General features: G+C 40.8%; 1 protein-coding gene and 1 long non-coding RNA gene across 11 annotated transcripts in view; one reads left to right on the top strand and one right to left on the bottom strand.

Annotated features, from left to right (window-relative positions):
- Positions 1–6,775, bottom strand: part of QKI (QKI, KH domain containing RNA binding) — a 156,625-nt gene extending 149,850 nt beyond the window's left edge. For 6 of the 9 annotated variants that reach the window (XR_008971890.1, XM_057406912.1, XM_057406913.1 and 3 more), the window contains exon 1: positions 6,460–6,742. Coding sequence is in view for 8 of the 9 variants with exons in the window: in XM_057406912.1 (XP_057262895.1) it covers positions 6,460–6,601 (142 nt within the window). In the remaining variant the exon portion in view is untranslated. Of the gene's footprint in view, positions 1–6,459 lie in introns of all 9 variants that reach the window. The other 3 variants (XM_057406918.1, XM_057406919.1, XM_057406920.1) reach the window with 3 other exon arrangements.
- Positions 6,776–7,147: 372 nt separating this feature from the next.
- LOC130597937 (uncharacterized) lies at positions 7,148–20,679 on the top strand. Of its 2 annotated transcripts, none has more exons than XR_008971888.1 (3): positions 7,148–7,433; positions 14,126–14,207; positions 20,324–20,679. It is a non-coding gene; the product is annotated as an uncharacterized LOC130597937 (long non-coding RNA). The 2 variants fall into 2 exon arrangements; XR_008971887.1 differs by lacking the exon at positions 20,324–20,679 and adding an exon at positions 14,674–15,635.
- The last annotated feature ends 453 nt before the right edge of the window (positions 20,680–21,132 follow it).

Below are 21,132 nucleotides of genomic sequence, written 5' to 3'. Positions count from 1 at the left end.
TCCTGCTACATAGCACAGACTTATCTTACGTGGTACTTTTACTGACCTAACCAGTTAAACATGAGATTAAATACAGTGGCAGTTTTACTGTTCCTACTAGTTTTCTTAGCAATGGGTTATTAAATTTCAATAAAATGTCAAAAATCAACAGAATATTTTCATAGTACACATTTTCATTAAAATCAATACAAAAAAATTCACACAGGCTGCATGAGAAGTTGTAAGTTGTTTCAATAAAAACAAGAGTCAGTGAGCGAGAGCATTTCATTACTTCACAGCTTCCCTGGCAAGGAGTTTCCCGTTTCCCATCCACACACACACCCCCCCCCCCCCCCCCCCCCCAGCCCTCTGACGTTCCATATAAGCAGTGGAAGATAAACCATGGATCTCCATGGCAGACTCCTGTTGTACTTCAATCAGCCTGAGCTATCAGGCTGGTCTGGTAATTAACGTTAACATAGGTCTATCCTGTCAGCCAGGAAACATATACCATATTGGCATCTAATAATACATCTAATTAATAGGATATCTACATCAGTATGCATTCTCCAAAAAGGAGAGCATTTTAAGGCTACAGACTAATTAAAGACAATCCAAATCTACCTGCTTTTCTACCAAGGTCTAAACAACTCATATAATTGTAAGTATTCCACTCTGGATTTGGCATTGCTTAGTGTACTCAGAAGAAGAGTTTTAATTTAAGTACTGAAATAGACTACCTGATCAAAAATGTTACTGAACTACAAAAGTAACCATTCATTTCATGTCCAGCCTTCGCCTCACACACACACACACAAAGCACAGCGCTCACTCAACACCTGGCTTTTTCTAACTTGGCCTTTTCTCCTTTGATGTGTGTAAACTTAATTTTCATAATTAAGACATTCTAAGTGCTCACTTAAAAAAATATTTTCTCAGTTGTCAGAGGCTGGATGGATTTTTTTTGTAATATTAACCTACATACCTTTAGCTGTTCCTTCGTGTGTTAGGAAAGCACCACGAGCCACTCCCTAATCTAATCACCACCTGGTCAGTAGTTTCTAACCATAGCAAGATATTTTTATACAACACTAGTTACACTGGAAACTACTCCAAAGCATTTCAGGTGAGGAAAATGCAACTCAATTCCAGCCTTACAGAACAAGTAACGCTTAAGAAAAATGGTAAAAAATTAAAAAAAAAAAAAAAATTAATGTTAGACATCTTAATACTCAATTACTGGCAAACAACAGTTAAGAAACTGCTTTCAAAACATGAGCTTAAAATAACAGTTTTGCTAACTTAAAACTTTTCTTAGTCAAAAGAACACCCATCTTTTAAAGTTACATGCCAGGTGACTGCAATCCCATAAATATGCAGATACAGTTCCAAAAATAATTTCTTTTTAAAAGATCTGAAATGCTTGGGGGTGGGGGGGAGGTTTTAAATATTATTCCCCAAGATTAAAAAAAAAAAACAAAAAACCTTTTCTTAAGTGCAATGGAACTTTTGATGTTTTTAAGAGGCTCCCAACGATTACAAATAAAACCCACCCACAACCTCAGAACAAGTCTTAGGAAGTTTTCAAACACTTAAGTTCTAGAAGCTTTACACCCTCATTTTTACGAGACAGCTATAAATCAGAAAAATGCTTCAGACATTAAGATGTAGAGAGGATTAAAGAATCATATTCAAAGCACACAAGACATACTCAATGCTCTTGTCACACACTGTTTTGTGCAATTTTAACATTACAACTCAAAGTTTAAAATTAATTTAAGACTCTGGGCAAGCACCTATCATAAGGCCTTCATCCTGAACAATACTCATCTCTTAACTCTGCATTAAGAGGCACAGTTGGCAATGAAATAATGGGCTTTTACTGCAATATCTGATACAACTGAAAACCAAACATGCTAATGTGGCCAATGCCCCTTCACAAAATCTGACAAGTCAGCAAAACACTAGCTAAGCATCAGCTACATTTACATAATCACAAACAATAAGATAATGTACAAAACTAACTAGGTGAGTTCTTCCTGAGAAGTTATTTACATGACTAGAACACAGCTCTTCAGTCCTAACTTATGCAGACATTTTGGTTTAGACAGTAAGACTGACAAGGAAACTGCAGTTTTGGTCACTGGGTTCTGCAAGTTCACACGCACTTTTCTCAGGGAGCACAGCAGAGAGCGGAACACCCAAGAAAAAAATATCCTACTTAATCCCTACCTAGATGTTTTTACAGCTAGCTTTGTTGTAACTGCTAGTCAGAAAGAGTCAGTCTATTTGTCACAAAATCAGATCTATCTCCAACAGCTATATGCAGGGCTTAATTCACGTTAGAGGTAGACTCGCTTTAAGTCACCTTCAACACAAGTTTGACAGGAGGAAGAAACCGCAGAGGTAGTTTATAGAGGAAAAATTAGTTCCTACAAAAGCCTGCATCAAAACCTTATCTAAGAGAAGTTCAGACTACAGATCTGATGTGTGTACATTCCAATAATATACATGATTCTAACCACTTACAGGTTCAAGAAAACAAAATGCAAATATAAAAGTTGCACTACCCAGATCTCAGTTAATGGTTCAGGCTTATTTGTTCACAATCTGCTGAAAGAATAAAGCCGAAGTACTTTATTTATTTCAGTAGGTCACAGTGCAATTGCAGAGTTTGAAACACCCAATTTATTTTAAAAAATAGTGCAAGAAAAAAGGTACAACTTTATTCACATCCCACAAAAAGGATCATTAAAAGATACAGAATCATAGAATCATATAAGTTGTTCAAAAAAGCAATCTGGGTTAGAACCACAAAAGTTAGTAACTTGAGAAGCCAAAGCATAAAAAAGATCAGGTCACATTCGATGGTGCAAACAATTACAGGAAATGCAGCCTATGCCACGTTCAGGAAGAGCCCTCTCTTCCCACAGGTTTGCACTAGTCTGATAAAAACAATCCAGCTTCCTAGTTATTATGATGTGCACTTTAAACATCCTTGTTAATCCACAAAAGCCTTATTTACACATAAGAATTTGAAAGCACACATATGCAAAAAATATTTATAACCTAAATAAAACTATGACTTTCATATTTTATTATAAAGTAGGGTTGTTTTTTTTTAAAAAAAAAAAGTTTCTTCCATATACCTCTCATATTTAAGCTGATCTTCAAAACTAAACGCCGTAAGGTAGAAGCACTAAAATTTTCAATGACCAAACGCTAAGATACAGTTCAGAAAGGAAAATGTGGTTGGGTAGCACAGACAGAACAGAAACAGAATAAAGAAGTAGATATACGTTTTGAAACCTAACCAGATTAGATGTACTGTTCATCTAGACCAACAGGTCCATTTCTGTCTATTGGTGCATACAATTACAAGAAGTAATCACAACACAAGCCCACATCAGTTTTGTTTAAATACTGGCATGTAAAAATAAAAAAGGCCTAGCATTCCAGCAGGAAAAGCAATCCCACATTTTATTTGAATTCTCAGGGTTGTGACTTTATTTCTTCAGTTCAATCAGCAGAAAATGAAAGACAACGGCTGATTGTAATCAGTCTTCTCAAGCATAAACAAAATCTTCAGGAAGATGGTTGTACAGTGACTGAAAAAAACCCAAACACATACCTAAAGCACAAAATAAACTAGAAACAGCAAACCAAATTCTAAGGGGAGAGGGAGGCAGCAAAGACTACATAGGAACACTATTTTTAGATTATATAAATATATATATATATACACACATGCCCCTAATATTTGGTATTCTCAAAGGTGCCATAAAACAACTGATGAAACTATTAAATACTGTACTTTAAAGCATTCCAGATCTTGCAGACCTCTCTAGCAAGCCTACAGGTTGCTATTGCTGAACCCCTCAGAGGATTCCAGCATAGCATATAGTTCAAGGTATTTAACACGATGCCCCTTCAATAACCAGGATAGGGGTTTTACAGAACAGTTGCTCCGATTTCTTAAGTTTTCACTGCTACTGACTATTCCACCTATGCAATACTGCTTGTAAGCATACAGTATATGTAAGTCCATGCAAATACAAATACTTGCACAAATCCACAAGTATTTTGTCATGCTTTGGTATCTCCTATTAAATCTGTTAATTTCACTATTTAAGTCAGTAATGGTGTTCAGAGGCCCGCCTCATGCCTCAGAAAAAAAATAACTGGCGCCCCTTAGTGTTCAAATTCTGAAGTCTTGAAGCAATTTACTAGATTTGCATGAAACATTTTTTTTCCACATTCCAAAAAGTTTTCTGCCTCCACAATACTTCCACACAATTGCCAACGTAAACAGGAAAAGCAGAAAAGCTTAAAGGGATAGCAGACTTCTTCCTGAGACTATTAGCAACCCAGAACGTATTTTATCTGTCTTTTAAAGTGCGCAAATAGCTCCAACACAATCCTTAAACTTTTTCAGCAAGTCTCAACAGCTTCCATTTTGGAACTTCAAAACTTCACAAAACGTACTTCCAGAGCTTTCAGTATTTAAAAATATATCAAATGCTGTGGGGATTTCAGACATTCTTTTTCGGTGTCCTTTTCATATGGGGAAAAACTTTTTCTTTCTTTTGTTCTCCAACACACACACACACAAAAAAGTTTCAGGCCTCCTCTGGCCAAATACAGTAAGTTTAAGAGATTCAGGAATTTAAAAATCCAACACTAAGCCTCTGGAAAGCTCATAACATGCTAAAAAGAGTCTTCTCAGTCAAGTTTCTTCTTGATATTTATTGTAAATCTAACTATCCTGAAGAGGGTGTTTGCTGTGGTGACCAAGAACATTAGTGTTACTTTTCACATCTGTATTTGCTCCAATATGATTTCAAATTTCACCACAAGTCTTGATTACAAAAATAGAATCTCCCATTATGTCTCTTCCCACAGTCCATCTTTCAGTATTCTTCACCGGGCTTTTTTTACTCCTCTATCATTTATTTCTGAAGGCAGCATTTTCTCGATACGCTGTTTTCTGTTGTACTACAGTCACTATCTCACTTTTACAGTGTTGGGAGAGGGTGGGGAGTTGTTCTACCAAATAAAACCAGCTCTTTCATCCTCCGAGGTCAACAACTTCCCAAACTTCTTTTAGCAAGTAAGAATATGTCCAAACAAGAATCCTAACGTGAAATCTCAGAATTCAGTATTTCATGCTAAGACTCCAAACAAGTTGAAGCTGTGTAAATAATTTACAGCTTTACCATATTCTACAAAGCTACCAATACGATTAAACAAACAAGTGTCTCTAACTCTCCTTAAGGTGGTAAGAAATGAAACGCTTTTAAAAACAAACCTGTGAACCCAAGCATAAAGCAGATTTTAAATTACTGAGAACAAGTGTATCGCTTGATTTTTAACACAGATTTTTAACTCCAGTACTGTAGTGATAAGACATATGGGACAAAGTTCCCAGCATGTACTTTTTTTTTTGTTCCTTTCTAAACTGCAATTATTTACTTGTAAAACTACAACTTAATGGGAGCTCTTTAGGTAAAAAAAAGGGTTGGGGGTGGTGTCAGCCCACCGGAATGGCCCCTCGCCGGGAGCAGGGCTGGGGGCGGCAGCGGACGTTTGTCAGGAACAGACGAGGCAATTTCGTAATTTTTCTGGGTTGTTTTTTTTTTTTTTTTTTTTCCCTTCACTAAAGTCACACGTAGGAGTCTTTCAAGTTAGTTTCTTTAAAAGGTAAGGATAGCTGAAAGACGGATTTGTTCGCTTCCCTTGCAATATAGGGAAATTATAATTAGTTTGTGGCCACTTTGGGGTGGGGTAAAGCTGGAGTTGAAGAAAGAGCTCAGCCCCCTCCGTCTTAGTCATTCAAGCTCAAGCAGCTTCCAGAACAGCCAAATCTCGAAACCAAACACTCTCCTCCCCCCCCCCCTTTCCCCCCGCCCGGGGCCCTCCGACCGGGCCGCGGGCCGCTCCCCGAGGGGCGCCGCGCAGGACCCCACTACCCGCCAGCCAGCCTTTCCCCTCCTCCCTGCCTTCCCCCAGAGCGCATTCCTGAGCTCCTCTCCTCGCTCCCTCCCTCCCCTCGGTAGTTACCCTTCCCCCGGTTTTAGGAAAGGGTGCGGAGAAGGGAAGGAAAGAAAAGAAAAAAACAAGAGGGAGCACCCGCCCCACACCCCGGGATCGCGGGGAGCCGTGCGGCCAGGGCTGCCTCTTCCCCTCCAACCCGTTCAGCGAGTCCCCCGGCACCACACGGCAGCGGCCAGGGCGGGGAGAACCCACACTTCCCCTTTGTTTTAAGCTCCCCATCCCGGGGGGCGGGGGGGGAGCGGGGTGCGGGGCAAGAGCGTGAGGAGTGCAGCGGGGAGAGCGAAACAGGCCCCAGGCTGCCCCCAGCCAACCGGCTGGGGCCGGGTGCCGAGCGGGATCCCGGGAGCGGCGCGGAGGCCCGGGGCGGGGGGGAGGCAGGGCCGGGCGGCGGAGCGGGGGAGGGGACGGCCAAGCGAGCGCTTTTACCTTCGTCCAGCAGCCTCTCGAGGTGGTTGAAGATCCCGCAGAAGTTGGGGAGGCTGCTCATCAGCTTCTTGTCGTTCATCAGCTGCATCAGGTAATCGGGGCTCGGCTTCGGCTTCTCCTTGGTTTCCATTTCCCCAACCATATTCCAAGCCCGCGCAGAGACGGCGAGCGCCCGCAGCAGCTCCGCCGAGCAACGCGACCGCGGCACGGGGCGCCCGGCTGGATCCGGGCGGGCGGGGAGGCGGTGGGGGAGGGGAGGGGGCGGGGAGGGGAGCTTCCCCGAGGAAGGAGGAGGAGGAGGATTCAAATCCGGAGACAAACGCAGCCCCGACGCCGAGTCCGACGTGTGCGCTTGCTGTTTACAACGCGGCCGCGGTCTCGCGCGGCGGACGGCGTTTGGCGGCGCTGGCGGCGACGCGCATGCGTGTGCGGGCGGGGCGGTGCCAGGAGCGGTTCGTAGTCAGTAGCGGGGCCGCGGGGTGGGGGAGCTGGGGAGGTTTTTGCAGGAGGGTGAGGGGAAGCGGAGGTGTGTTTGTTTCTCCGCTCTCTTGTCGGCTGTCGGCCGTCGGCCCGAGCCCGTGTGCCGCGGGAGCGGCGTAATGACAGCCTTTGATACAGAGGGGCATAGAGTGGGCTGAGGGTTGGCCGCCGCCGGGGCTGGAGGAGAACCGCCGGCGGTGGTCGTACGCCCGACCCCGGAGCAACGACGGTGGTCCCCAGTGCCCCAGTCGGGCAGTCAGTGTCAGATCCGGGTGCCGGTCGCGGCGCTGCCTTCCTGCCCGAGCCTCGTCAGCAGGCAGTTAGTCTCTCTCTTTGCTTACAGGGCAGCGCCGTGTTTGGGGGTCAGCCGAGATTTGTTTGACGGGTTTGGATGGGAGACGTGATGGGAGCAGCAGCATCCGGCAACCAGAACCAAAATTAACGCGCTCCATCCACTGTAGTCGCGGAAGCAAAGCAGCGCGACGCGGTTGCTTGTACGTATTTCTCCTTCCCCGTGCAGCTTCTCGGTGTTGCTTGATTTTTATTACTTAGGAGGTCGTCAGAAAGCGTCAGTTGAGATTTTCATTAGCTTGGTAGAGCTTGTGTTGTAAAGCTATGTAAAAATAATTGTTTGGTTTAATTCGTTGAAAACAGCTATTTTTAATGGGACTAAGTATGAAGCTTAGCTATTGTCTGATCTGTAAAAAAAAATAAAATATTTTCATACATACTACACGGTATTTGGAGAAACTTTATGTATTAGATAAATTGCAGTGAGCAATGCTTCCAAAACTAAAAAGGTGCAGACATGTCATGTTGACAGTTGTACAGTTTCATTGGTATTGTCAAACCGTACTATTCTGTTTTTCTTGAAAGATGTACATTGACAAAACGTAAAGAACATGTAGTTCTCATAATAGTAAAAATGCCTTGGCCTATTGCATTCCTTTTAGTGTTTATTGTATTTTTTCCCTTTTAAACACGCAAACTCATTATTTGGATATGAGAGTTACAGCTGCATTTCAGGGAGTTCTTTACATTAGACATAAAAGGCTTATGTAAGATGAGTCTGATTTATTGCTTCTGTCATTTTAGCAAAGAAAGAGTAGCAGTGTTACAAACCATTTTGTATAATGCAGATTTTTAGTCCATTAATAGCGTGACCAAAGCACACTGCAGCATGGCTATGGGTGATGAAACAGTACAGTTCCTATTTATTAACAAGGTTTTTCTTTTTCAATCTCGTTTCAAAATGCTAAAACACAACCTTATATGCTTAACAAAATTGCCATTGTTTTATTTATCATAGATCAGTCTGAAAGGTGATGCTGTTTTGGAGCCCTTTATTTGCTTATTTTTAGCCAGTGACTGAAGGCTCTTTTTAACCCTGAGAAAACTTGCTATCAAAACCTTCACTCCGATAAAGGGCATCTTTGAGAGCAGGCTTTCATCTTAAAATTAGATGAACTTAGATAATTTTAGAATAATTGTTGTGGACTGCTGATTTGCACAGTAAAAATAGCATAAGGAGACTTTTTTCAGCAGCTTTGGTGCAGCTGCTCCCATACCACCTCATTATTGCTTCCTGCACATAAAGTGCTTCCAGTGCTTGCAGTTGTCTTACCTACTAATAGGAACAATATATCTTATCCTAAGCTATTTTGTACTCGTTTACCAGAGAATAAGCTGGTGCAAACCAGCAGTTATTGAGGAATTACTCTGTGACTCCTCTGTGTTAATCAGAATTATTTTCTGAGTCTGAACTTTACAGAAATTGAGGCAACGCTATGTGCTGAAGCTGCCCACAGAATTGGGCGTAAATGACTTACTTAAGAAAAATTCTCATTCTTGCTTTTTCCATAAATACCTCAAGACTTTGAATTCAAATAATGGGGAAAAAAATATTGGAAAAGCCAAATGCTTTACCAAAGTGTAGATAACACACTATTTGTTTTACGTAAGTAAGTCAGTATGATATCCTTCATCATCAATTATACAGCAAAAACAAAAACGCTACCTAAAAGCCCCTCTCAGCATACCTTCCAGTCTTCTCTCTGCCTCTACCTTCCCACACTGTAACATCCCAGGAAAGGGTGTTTTAAGAGTGTGTGGGAGACAAAAGTTGAACTAGTTCTGGTTAAAGAGCTGCGAGAAGGGTATATCTTTCGTCAGGAGTGCTGTGTTTACAGCCTGATGTACAGAGGCACTAGAAATACTCTTGTACTATACGGAACTTCCCCATGGGGGAGAAAAGGGGGGGGGGGGGGGGGGCGGGGAAACATGGAACTAGGTGAACGTACCCTGTGGGTAAGGGGAAGAGTTTCTGTGGTATTGATGTTAAGGATGGGAGGGAGGATGGTTGATTTGTTTCGAGGTAACTTAGTGGTGATGTAAGGGTCTTTAGTAACTACCCAGCACCTTAATTTCTGTCTGGACACAAGCAGAAGTCCCTCTTATGCTTTTGTCTAGGTAGCCCTTCTTGTATCATGTAACCTGTAGTATTCTCCAGCGGCTGCTCTTTTAAGATGACGTTTTATTGCATTAATGTAATCTTGAAGTAAGAAAAATTATGATAATGACAGCAGCAGCCTCTGTATATTACAGTAAAAGCCTGCAATGATCATAAAAAGCAAATTCAATTACTGCTATAATGTTCATAGCTGATAGCACCTTGGGAAATAGGAGAGCTTAAGGCTGATGGCTACTGGGAAGCATACGCTTAAGTTAAAGTATTGTCTGTTGTTTCCAGCATCTCTGTTGACCACATCATGGGTGTATACAGTAGGGTGTTATCAGCCTTTAGCAGTGCTTCCTCTTACAGGAAGATACCAGTGTGCTATACTACTACTCTTTAGCGAAAGAAGCAATTCTTCCTTACCCATTGCAGTCCCTCAAGAAAAAACATACTGTGTTTGTGATTCAGCATTGAGTCATTCATGATGGACAAGATTGTAGCTGCTGTAAGAGTAATGCAGCAGTCAGACGTAGCCACTACCAGGTGAACATCTGAAATTCATTCATCTCTGCAAAGTGATTAACACTTGAACAAAGTAAGGTCTAGAGCTAGACTGAAAAATCTCAAGAACCAGTTGCATTGAAATTCTGTGATGTGTCTGACAAGAAAAACATACTTTCTTTGACATTAAGCCAAGCCGACAGATAACTTTTCAAACAGAAGCCACAGTAGTGCATCATTCAAAGTAATAAGCAGACAGCAGTGTCTGCTTAGTCTAAAAAGGGGGATTTGAGTGTCGTGTATAATCTTGGAAGAGACAAGGCCTAAATTTCTCCTCTACTGATGCTAAGCAATTGCTGAAGAAGTGGAAGATATGGGTTTTAACCCACCTTAGTCTGCAAGGATTCAGATTTTTATCTTTTATACTTAACTTCAAGCTGTACAGCAACTGTGAAGAGGGGTATAGTAACCCACAGTATCAATCCTGTTAAAACCCTGAGGTTGGAATAAGTACGTACTTTGGTACCTTTGCTTTTTTTCCAACCCTAACTATTCTGTGATTCTATGGTAAGGTATGTACCCCATATACCTGAAGCTACTGTGACAAGCTACTCCGAGACAGGTAGGATGGAGGGGCCTAAATTCTGCTTAATAAAATATGACGCATTTTGTTTGACCCTGTAATAAGGGAAAGCATCAGCATCTCTGTTGGACTTCACGTCATCTAACTACCAATTCACCACAGATACGCACGGAAAAGGTATGACTCAATACATAGTTGAATGTTTTACATCAGTGTTCAAGATTGATGTAGATAGTATTTTTAAGTGGGAAGTTTCCATGGATGTGTAATCTCTGTACATGCTGTTTCTTTATGGACTACTATATAGACTTTTCTCCAGCAAAGACAAGCATCTGAGCAACAAGAAAAGGTGTGTGTCTAGAGATGGTGCTAGTTCTGCTAGGCTCCCAAGAAATCTCTCTGGATTAAGAACAAAGTTTAGATTGGTTTAATTTCACATTCTTCAGTAGGAGATGAAAATGAAGTCTCATGTTTGCCAGTTTTACTATGATATTACTTTACTAAGAAAGGCAGAAAATGGTGAGAAGGAGGGGAGGAAAAGAAAAGCAATCCAAGAAAGCATAGAAAAGAAAAAAAAATGCCAGCAATTAGAGAGAAAATTAAACTGAGGTACTACACTGAAAACATAAAATTTACCAACTTTATCATCTCATTCATAAGAACACAAATTTAAAACCTTGAGGGAAAAAATAACCTAATCATTCACAGAACATATTTGAGTCCCGTATTTTGAAGGTATATTTTACCTCTAAGCTCATGAACTTCTCTATATCTTGTAATTTATAAACACTGGCATTGGTTTTATGCATTTTACTACTGGATCATGGGAAATCGATATTCTTACTAGCTTGCTAAAAGAAGCCAAATACTTTCTTGAAATACACTGTGAACATTTCCATCCATGTTTTTAATCCCTTGCACAGTCCTATAGCTTCAGATAGTGTGCTTGATACTACCCTTTCCATCTGTACTACAGTAGCTATACAGCTCTCAGCTTGCATAGGGGAGAATTTCAAATGTCTTCTGGCCTTTCCATTTTGGAGAACTCATGGAAACACTACATGAGTCAGCCTGTGCCATGCATTGCAGAAGTGGAATTAGCAGTGAGTGTGTATTACTGCAAGTGTTACCTAGCTCTGTGGAGGTACTGAATTGACCATTGCTAAATACAGTATCCCAAATCTTGTGCCATCTTTGTTGGCATTTGTAGGCTGGTACATCATAAGTCCCTATTTGTCACAAAAGCTCAAAGGACAATTGGTAAAACATAACTCTTGGGTTCAGAGCAGAAATGTGGGTTTCTGGGTTGTTAACTAATTGAAGAGCTCTAACGCATTTTGAGCTATGGTAATTTCATACAAGATCGTATGATTGTACCCAGCTAATACTGCATCTGGTTATTATTTGAGTTCACTGCTTGATTACAGTAAGTCATAGTTACAAGTTTACAAGCACAATGAAGAATGGAATTCACTTGCCTTATGGTATTCCACTTGAACCTCCAGAAGGTCCCTTTTCTTTTGTAGTTCTTGTGTAACGTTTACCAGCTCTGTGCAGATGTTTCTTACACCTTTTGGATGTGTGGAGTGGCCACAGTGAACTATTGATCAGTCAGCTGAATCTCACTGTAAGCATGCAGAAACATTTCTCTATTAACCACTTTGGCTCTCAGAATAGTCTCAGCGACAGCTTGGGTACAGGATTTTCACAAGAACTAAATGACTCTATTGAAGGTCATGTGGTCATTCCCTAGTTTTGGCTTTCAGAAGTGTGGTTGGTATTATTTTACCTTCATCAAGCCCACTGTTTTGGATAGACCACAAAGTAGAGGAGTAAGGCAAGAGTCTAAGAAGTTCACTATGATGTAATCACTCTGGTTTAGATATAATGGTCTGATAAAAAAAAAATCACAGCAGCTAAATTTGAAGTGTGTGGAAATGGCACTTCTAAGCTGCTGGCCATCTCTCAAATTCTCATTAATTTTTATTACTGTTCCTAGTTGAAATGTTTCATGTTTGGGCTCTGATTGTGACTGAAATATAGGGAAGGGAAACATGATGCATTTCCTGTAGATTCAAATTACTTTTGTACAGATCCAGTTCACATGAGTCAAGGTATTCCTGTTCATTTAGAACATGAGAAGTTTCCATGTACATGTTAAAACTTTTCTTACAACTTCTAGAAGTTTTTAAGGCCTCTTTACTTAACAAGCAGCTTTATATTATGGAATTTATTGTATCATTCATAAATAAAGATGATCCTTGAAATGTTAACATCTCTTATTGTGTTTGTTTAAAAATACTATTCATGGGCAGTTTTCCTTAACTTTCAGATATTTACATAACTTGTCAAAGGTTATTACACTTACACTGATGGCAGGTTGTTTTTTTACAGAACAGGTATGACAGTTGCGTCTCTTTTTTGTACACTCGCATGCCCTCTGCACACCCCAAATCCTGATAGGACTGAAGAACTGTTACCATATCATCTTAAGGATTAAAGAAATGCAAAAATAAGTTTCCCATAGAGTATAGTCTGCTATCTAGTTTGCATAACAGTACTGTTTTGTTGTGCACTAGCAAATGAATAGTCTGGTTTGACAATATGCTCAAAACCGCAGCAGGTTGTGGCAGGAAATACAGATTTAAGGCAAGGCAGGAAAAAAGTTATCTTGAATTTTTGTAATTCTGTTTTGATTAAAGAATGTTAGCATGAGAATGGGATTTAAGTAATCCAAATTGGGCAGCCTTCCTTCTTTCTACCCTGGAAAGGCCTGGAAACTCCCTGTTAGTTGAGAAGCTGGCAAACCACTTCTCTGTTAGAAAGGGAGAGATGATGTTGTTTGGCTTAAAGCATTTCCCCATCTCTGGAATTTTTCTACTTACTTTTGAAAAGTCATGATGTAGCTAATCAGACGGGTTATTTTCATGCCAGAAGGTGGTTTTCCCCCTAGCAAGTCAATTAAAGTATACATCCCTACTTCAGGTTTCCTTCCAGGTAGTCTATTAATAGCTATCCATCTGATCCATCATTACTAGAGGCATAATTGATCTTTTGTCCCATTTCAAAGTTTGTATGCACCTGTCTTACAGGTTAGTAGTGAAATCGATTATCCCTCTGGCTACAGATTCATCTTGGTGCTTCATTAGAAGTTTGTCAGCATAGGTGGAGTCATTTGTGTTAGATTGACAACAGGTGATTAGTGGGGGAGTCATAGCAGCTTGCATGCTCAGGCTTGTACCTTGATGCTACATTGATAATGTTCACTGTTTTGCTCCAGTTATAGGGGTTTGGGAGGTCTAGTAACAAAAACCACCAACCAACCAACAGAAAACAGCTCTTTGCGTTTAAGGAGGAGACTGAAATAGATACTAATTTGAAAAAAAGTATATACTTGGATTTTTCTGTTATAACAAGTACAAAAAAGAAGTAAGACAAGTGAATATTATGTGACTAAAATGATCATTTTGCATATCGTATTGATGTAATTCTCCTATAATTCAATTCATATGATTGGTGTGGAGCTTGATTAATCAAATTACAGTATTTCAGTCTAAATTTGTCCTCACAACAACCAAAAAACTGTTCTTTTGACTGCCTATGCTCAAGAATTATGTGCAAAATCATTGTTTGTATCTTAATTACAGACTATACTGGTTAGTGACCTTTATGTCCTTTTGGTTGAAAAGGATACCTAAGCACAGTCATCGTAGATCACAAGTCATTCATGTAGGTGGTGTGATGTAATCCTTCAATATGAATTTGATCTCAGATCATGAAATAAAACATAATTATTGAACGTATTACTTTTTTTTTAATAAAAGTGAAAAAAAAAAAACCACCAAAATACAGAATTCCATGTGTGGATTTGAACTAGATGGTCTCAAGAAGTCCCTTCCAACCTAAACAATTCTGTGACTGTTCAATTATGAAAATACATTGAATACAAAGTTTTATTAATGTTCTGGGTTGTTTTTTTTTCCTGTAATTTAGAATTTTTGATGGTGGTTGTTGGACATAGTGGAGTTGTATATATAAATATATACAGCACTTGGTCCAAATTGCAGTCTTGTAGCTGTGCAGCAGATAATATGCTTTAAGCTACATTGTGATCTCATTACCTCTTGTTCATTGTAAATTACATAAACCCGGTTTTCATATAACCTGCTTGCCCTTTTATGTGCATGTATGTCAGCATATAGACCACAAGCAAGTAGAAACATTTAGAGAAATTTCTGCAGCTTCCGAAACGTGAGATATTTTGGTTCTCCTCTTGAAAAATTACACGATAGAACAAAACTAGGAAGAAAGCACGCACGTCCTTTGCAGCGTTGTCTTTGCAAAAGTAGTCTGTTGGGTCATGCGCAGAAAGCAGCCAAGCAGTGAGACTGAGATTGTATTGACAAGAACAAGATGAATGGCCCCCTGGAGACTACAGGGTTTGTATGCTCATTTCCACCATCTTTTCATCCTTTTGTACCCCCTTTCAGTTCATATGCAGATTAATTCAAAGCGAGTCCTCACTAAATACTCTTTTTCACTTTAGTTTTGGAAGGTAGCTGGAGGAGCTAAATATTTATGAGGCTTTTTTCCTCTGGTTTATGATGTACTCTTGTTGAATGTTGAGGAATTACGTTAATGAATGCATGCCTGCACACACAGACACAGAAACCAGGCAAAAGGAAAAAAAAGAAACACACACAAAGCATTGTCAGCTCTAATGTTGGCACTTACTAAAACAGTTCCCATAAAAAAAAAATGGGAAAGAGATTTAAAATCCGTTGCCAGGAGAAAAATAAATTGTATGGCTGGGCACAAAAGAAAGAACAAAGTTTCATCTTTGCTTTCCTCAGCTGCAAATGTAACTCTTGTTCAGCTCTGAATAAATTTGAAATAAAACATGTTAATTGAAAAATGAAAGCTTGTCTAAAAAGCCTTAGCTGGATTTGCGTTTTCAGTAATGAAGAAAAGGCAAAGCTTTAATCCTGCACAGGTTTCCTGTAACATCAGTAGTAATAAACGTGATGGGTTTTTTTGTATGGTACCAGGTGCAGTTAAGTATGATTTGAGTTACAAGTCAAATAATTAAATTAAACTCGTTTTGCTATGATTTTGCTAACTTCAGTACATTTATTTAGGAGGGCTAGATTTTATGAGGGTTAGATTTTATGAGACTGGGGGAATTTCTAGAAAGTAAATGGGCGTTTTTTTTAAATTAGGTGGAATATACTGAAATTACAACTAGATGTACTAGAATATAAATTTATTTTCAGAATGGGTAGTTTAAAACTAACTTAAGGAACATGCTTTTTATAGATGGAAGATTATATTGCATTAAAATATTAGAACTGAAATATGGATATATTAATTCTTTTAATACTATGTTGTCAAGAAGTCATCTCTTCAACTTTAATCATCCCTCCTTTCCTTCTGCTTCTTTTTATTTGGTAATGTGCAAGTAGCTGTGGCAGAGAGGGCCCTAAGTTATACAAGTGGAACAGTAAATTAACATTCATGAGATCTTAAAACATGCTTTCATGTTATCATTTAAAAACTTAAGCAATTGTAGAGTGTTAACTCAGCTCTTCAGATGTAATAGTATTACACTGTCTAGACTCTATTATTTTTCTTATTTATAATATGCCTATCTGAATTTCATAATAAATATGGTCATTTTTTTATTGTACTTTGTTTTCAAGGTTTCAATTTCATATGTAATTAAATCCAATAAAGCCATCTACATTTAATTGTAAAGTTATTATGATCTTCAGATACTGACTTTGCTATTTTCAGTGACTTTGGCTGTGATAACCAAGGGTTAAGTGCAAGAAATTTTGCTTAGCAGATCCCAAGATACTAAAGTTGCATATAACCTAACAAAAAAAGTAGTATTTGACAACTGAAATTGCATCACTTTTGTTCAGTCTTTCATCCTGTAACCTGCATCTTCTCCCTCTTGCTTGGGTCTTGAGTTCTGGTTGTTTTTTTTTTCTGTAAGTCTGCATTGCCAGTTTTTACCACAGATACAATTCTAGATATTGTTGAAGTACTTAAACCCCTTAAACTTTAAAGTGATCAAAAAAATCTCAGTTTTGCTCTTAACTGGGTAGATTGCACACTTACCTGGACTTACCTGGCCTGAGCAGATTGAAGCACTTCCATGGGATATAAGTGAAATGTAGCTGCACATCTGCATGACTTGCCTCTTTTTGCTTTGGGTAGATTTGCAGAGAGGGGAAGAAGGACTTCCTTCTATAGATACATGTACAGGATGCAGTACATAGTAATAGGTGAATGAAAAAATGCATCAATGGTAAACGTTGGTAGAAAAGAGCAGCAGGCAGACGAGATGTTTCAGTAAGCTTTGAAGAAGGAAGAATTGGAAACGATGAACAGAAAAGCCGGGAAAACACTGAAGAGCGATGTGATAGTAGAGACAGACATAGTGAAAAGCTATGGAGGACAGTAACAAAGTTGACAGATAGCTTGAGTTGCATAGGATTTTTTTTTTTAAGCTCCCTTTTTTTAAAGCTTTTTTTTTTTTTAAAAAAAGCTCCCTTTAAGCTATTAACATGCTGAAGAGAGGAGGGAAAAAGTGACACACAAGCCAAGGTGATGAAAAGTAGTTTTTAGGGATAATAAAGTTGGATGAATCACAGGCCTAAGTTGGGGAGCAAGTATGTCAGACTCCTGTAAAAGGCCTTAATTTATAACTGGAAAAGTAATGCTTGACCTCATGCTCACCAACAGGGAAGGGCTCATTGAAAATGTGATGCTCCAGGGCAGCCTTGGATGCAGTGATCATGAGATGGTCGAATTTGAGATCCTCAGGACAGTGAGAAGAGCGTGCAGCAAGCTCACTGCCCTGGACTTCAAAGGAGCAGACTTTGCCCTCTTCAGGAACTTGCTTAGTAAGGTTCCATGGGATACAGCCCTAGAGAGCAGAGGGGCCCAAGACTCTTGGTTGATATCCAAGGATCACCTGCTGCAAGCTCAGGAGTGTTGCATCCCAACCAGAAGGAAGTGCAGCAGGAGGGCCAGGAGACCTCCTTGGATGGATAACGAGCTCCTGAGGAAAATTCAATTGAAAAAAGAGGTTTATAATAAGTGGAAGCAAGGACAGGTGGCACGGGAAGAATACAGGGATGTTGTCCGAGAAGCTAGGGACCAGGTTAAGAAAGCTAAGGCCCAGTTAGAATTAAACTTAGCTAGAGGTATTAAAGACAACAGGAAGGGATTCTACAGGTACATAGCAAATAAAAAACAGACTAGGGAGAACGTAGGCCCCCTCAGGAAGCTCTCAGGAGAACTGGCTACACAGGATTTGGAGAAGGCTGAGGTTCTGAATGACTTCTTTGCCTTGGTCTTCACTGCCAAAGGCTCTGACCACACCACCCAAGTCTTGGAAGGCAGATGCAGGGACTGTGAGAATGAAGACCTTGGGCCCACTGTAGGAGAGGAACTGGTTCGAGACCTTCTTAAAAATCTGAACGTGCACAAGTCCATGGGACCTGATGAAATCCATCCACAGGTCCTGAAGGAGCTGGGAAATGCAGTTGCTAAGCCACTGGCCATCATATTTGAGAAATCATGGCAGTCAGGTGAAGTTCCCGATGACTGGAAAAAGGGAAATATAACCCCTATTTTCAAGAAGGGGAAAATGGATGACCCGGGGAATTACAGACCAGTCAGTCTCATCTCTGTGCCTGGCAAAATCTTGGAGCAGATTCTCCTGGAAGGCATGCTAAGGCACATGAAAAACAACAAGGTGCTTGGTGACAGCCAGCATGGCTTCACTAAGGGCAAATCCTGCCTGACCAATTTGGTGGCCTTCTATGATGGGGCTACAGAACTGATGGACAGGGGTAGAGCTGTTGATGTCATCTACCTTGACTTGTGTAGGGCGTTCGACACTGTCCCATATGACATCCTTGTCTCTAAATTGGAGCGACATCAATTTGATGGATGGACCACTCGGGGGTAAAGAACTGGCTGGATGGCCGCACACAAAGAGTTGTGGTCAATGGCTCAATGTCCAGCTGGAGACCAGTAACGAGTGGTGTCCCTCAGGGATCGGTGTTGGGACCGGTCTTGTTCAACATCTTCATCGCTGACATGGACAGTGGGATTGAGTGCGCCCTCAGCAAGTTTGCCGATGACACCAAGCTGTGTGGTTCGGTTGATACGCTGGAGGGAAGGAATGCCATCCAGAGGGACCTCAACACGCTTGTGAGGTGGGCTGATGCCAACCTCATGAAGTTTAACCATGCCAAGTGCAAGGTCCTACACCTGGGTCGGAGCAATCCCAGGCACAGCTACAGGTTGGGCAGAGAAGAGATTCAGAGCAGCCCTGCGGAGAAGGACTTGGGGGTGTTGGTTGATGAGAAAACGAACATGAGCCGGCAGTGTGCGCTTGCAGCCCAGAAAGCCAACCGTATCCTGGGCTGCATCAGAAGGAGCGTGACCAGCAGGTCACAGGAGGTGATCCTGCCCCTCTACTCTGCTCTCCTGAGACCTCACCTGGAGTATTGTGTGCAGTTCTGGTGCCCTCAACATAAAAAGGACATGGAACTGTTGGAACAAGTCCAGAGAAGGGCCATGAGGATGATCAGGGGACTGGAGCACCTCCCGCATGAAGACAGGCTGAGGAAGTTGGGGCTGTTCAGCCTGGAGAAGAGAAGGCTGCGTGGAGACCTCATAGCAGCCTTCCAGTATCTGAAGGGGGCCTATAGGGACTCTTCATTAGAGACTGTAGTGACAGGACAAGGGGTAACAGGTTAAAACTTAAACAGGGGAAGTTTAGGTTGGATATAAGAAGGAAATTCTTTCCTGTTAGGGTGGTGAGGCACTGGAATGGGTTGCCCAGGGAGGTTGTGAATGCTGGATCCCTGGCAGTGTTCAAGGCCAGGTTGGACGAGGCCTTGGGTGATATGATTTAGTGTTAGGTGTCCCTGCCTGTGGCAGGGGGGTTGGAACTAGATGACCTTAAGGTCCTTTCCAACCCTAACTATTCTATGATTCTGTGATTCTATAGTCCCCCCAAAAAAACAACCCAAAATCCCAGAAGCTATAGAGGTTGTAGCCCACAGGAGCTCCATGTTAATGACGAGGAAAGCAATTAAACTGTCATTTGCCCAAAAGGAAATGCACAGGAAAGTACAAGAATTTACAAAGTTAACAGCCTGAGATGCACACCATACACATGCACCCACCCGCTGCATCTCAGTCCAGCATGCTGTTAAGGACAAGCCTCTTGCTCCAGTCTCAGAAATTTCTGTAGAATATGACCTGTGTGAAGAGCCAGAAAGTCCTGCCTAGAACAGCTGGGCTTTTGGCCTATGAATTAGCCAGCTTGCATTCTTTAAATAGAATATGAAACATAAACTAGTTACCTAAGCTGAGCGTTTATTTTCTTCCCCTGAAATCCATTTGCATCCACAGATTTCTATCCTATTAGAATAAGCTCTGCTTCAAGAAGATGAAAAAGCACAAATAAAACAGTAACGGTTGTAGTGGATTCTTCAAGGCCAGACCACAAACTTACCCAGTGATCTTCTGCCTTGTGAAGTTTTGCCTCAGAAAGAACCAAGGGTAGGAGCACATTCTTTACTCTCTTGAACCAGAGTCCTACAATGGACTCAGACTTAGTCCAAATTCCTGGAGGAAAAAGAAAAAAAAGGTCATGGAACTGATTGTAGGGACCCAAATCCCAGTGCTGTTGGGATTACCGAACAGGTTAAGATTTCCAACAGTAGAAATTCCCTGTTAGTTGATTGCTACATGAAGAATTTACTTCACTTTTTTTTTTTACTCTTTTGAATTGTCTGGATTTTGCTCAAATTCAGAAATCTCACAAGATATGTAAGGATCAAAAAAAAAAACCAACCCCTAAATGCGCACCACCACACCAGTGGAAATTGCAGGTAAACTCTCTCAACGCTCATCTTCTGTGGTGAGCAACCTTCCTTTCCCTAAGGCTGATTCTGCAGATTGTCACATTTTATCTGAAGGCACTGGGGTGCAGCCATGTGTTTTCAAGTACTTTCCATGCTAATCTTTAGGCTGGGATTCTTCCAAATAGATTCCTGCATAAATTTACTTTTTTCCTTCCCAAAATAAATTTCCTGCAGTTGAATCATAGCATTCTAAAGAGAAATTGCCATTCTGCCTGAGCTATGACAAGTCTACCTGTTTCCGTGCTAGTGTACCCACAGATGGAAAAGGTGTATCTCCATGGGTGGCACTGAACCGGAAGGAAATCTAAAAGGCAATTAATTTCTAAGTGAGTTTGATATACATGGTTAGAATATTCCTCTTTGGTGCCTGAACAACTGATTTAAGTGTATAACATGACAATTGTCTGTCTCCTTCTATATGCACTGATGCCTCGATTTCTGCTGATGGGATATACCTAGAGCTCCTAACAGACAGCATACGCAGTGCTGAAGCCACAATTACCAACGTTCTTAGAGGTCTTGCATAAGATGTCCTAAGACAAATTTCTTAAAAGATATTCTGCATGCTCTTCTCATCTCATACATAAGCAGTGTTCACATTCATAGTGTGAACATTCATGAGTGTAGTTCTTCTAGGACTCCCTGCAAATCTAGTTTCCAGAAGTATCCCTCAGGTGCCTAACTTTCATCAATTAATT

This window comes from Pezoporus wallicus, unplaced genomic scaffold (assembly GCF_028554395.1).
Source record: "Pezoporus wallicus isolate ANWC-B61680 ecotype Strahan unplaced genomic scaffold, APGP_CSIRO_Pwel_v1 scaffold_6362, whole genome shotgun sequence".
Classification (NCBI taxonomy): domain Eukaryota; kingdom Metazoa; phylum Chordata; class Aves; order Psittaciformes; family Psittacidae; genus Pezoporus; species Pezoporus wallicus.
Note: the sequence above shows the minus strand (reverse complement) of the source record. Positions and strands in the feature narration are given on the sequence as shown.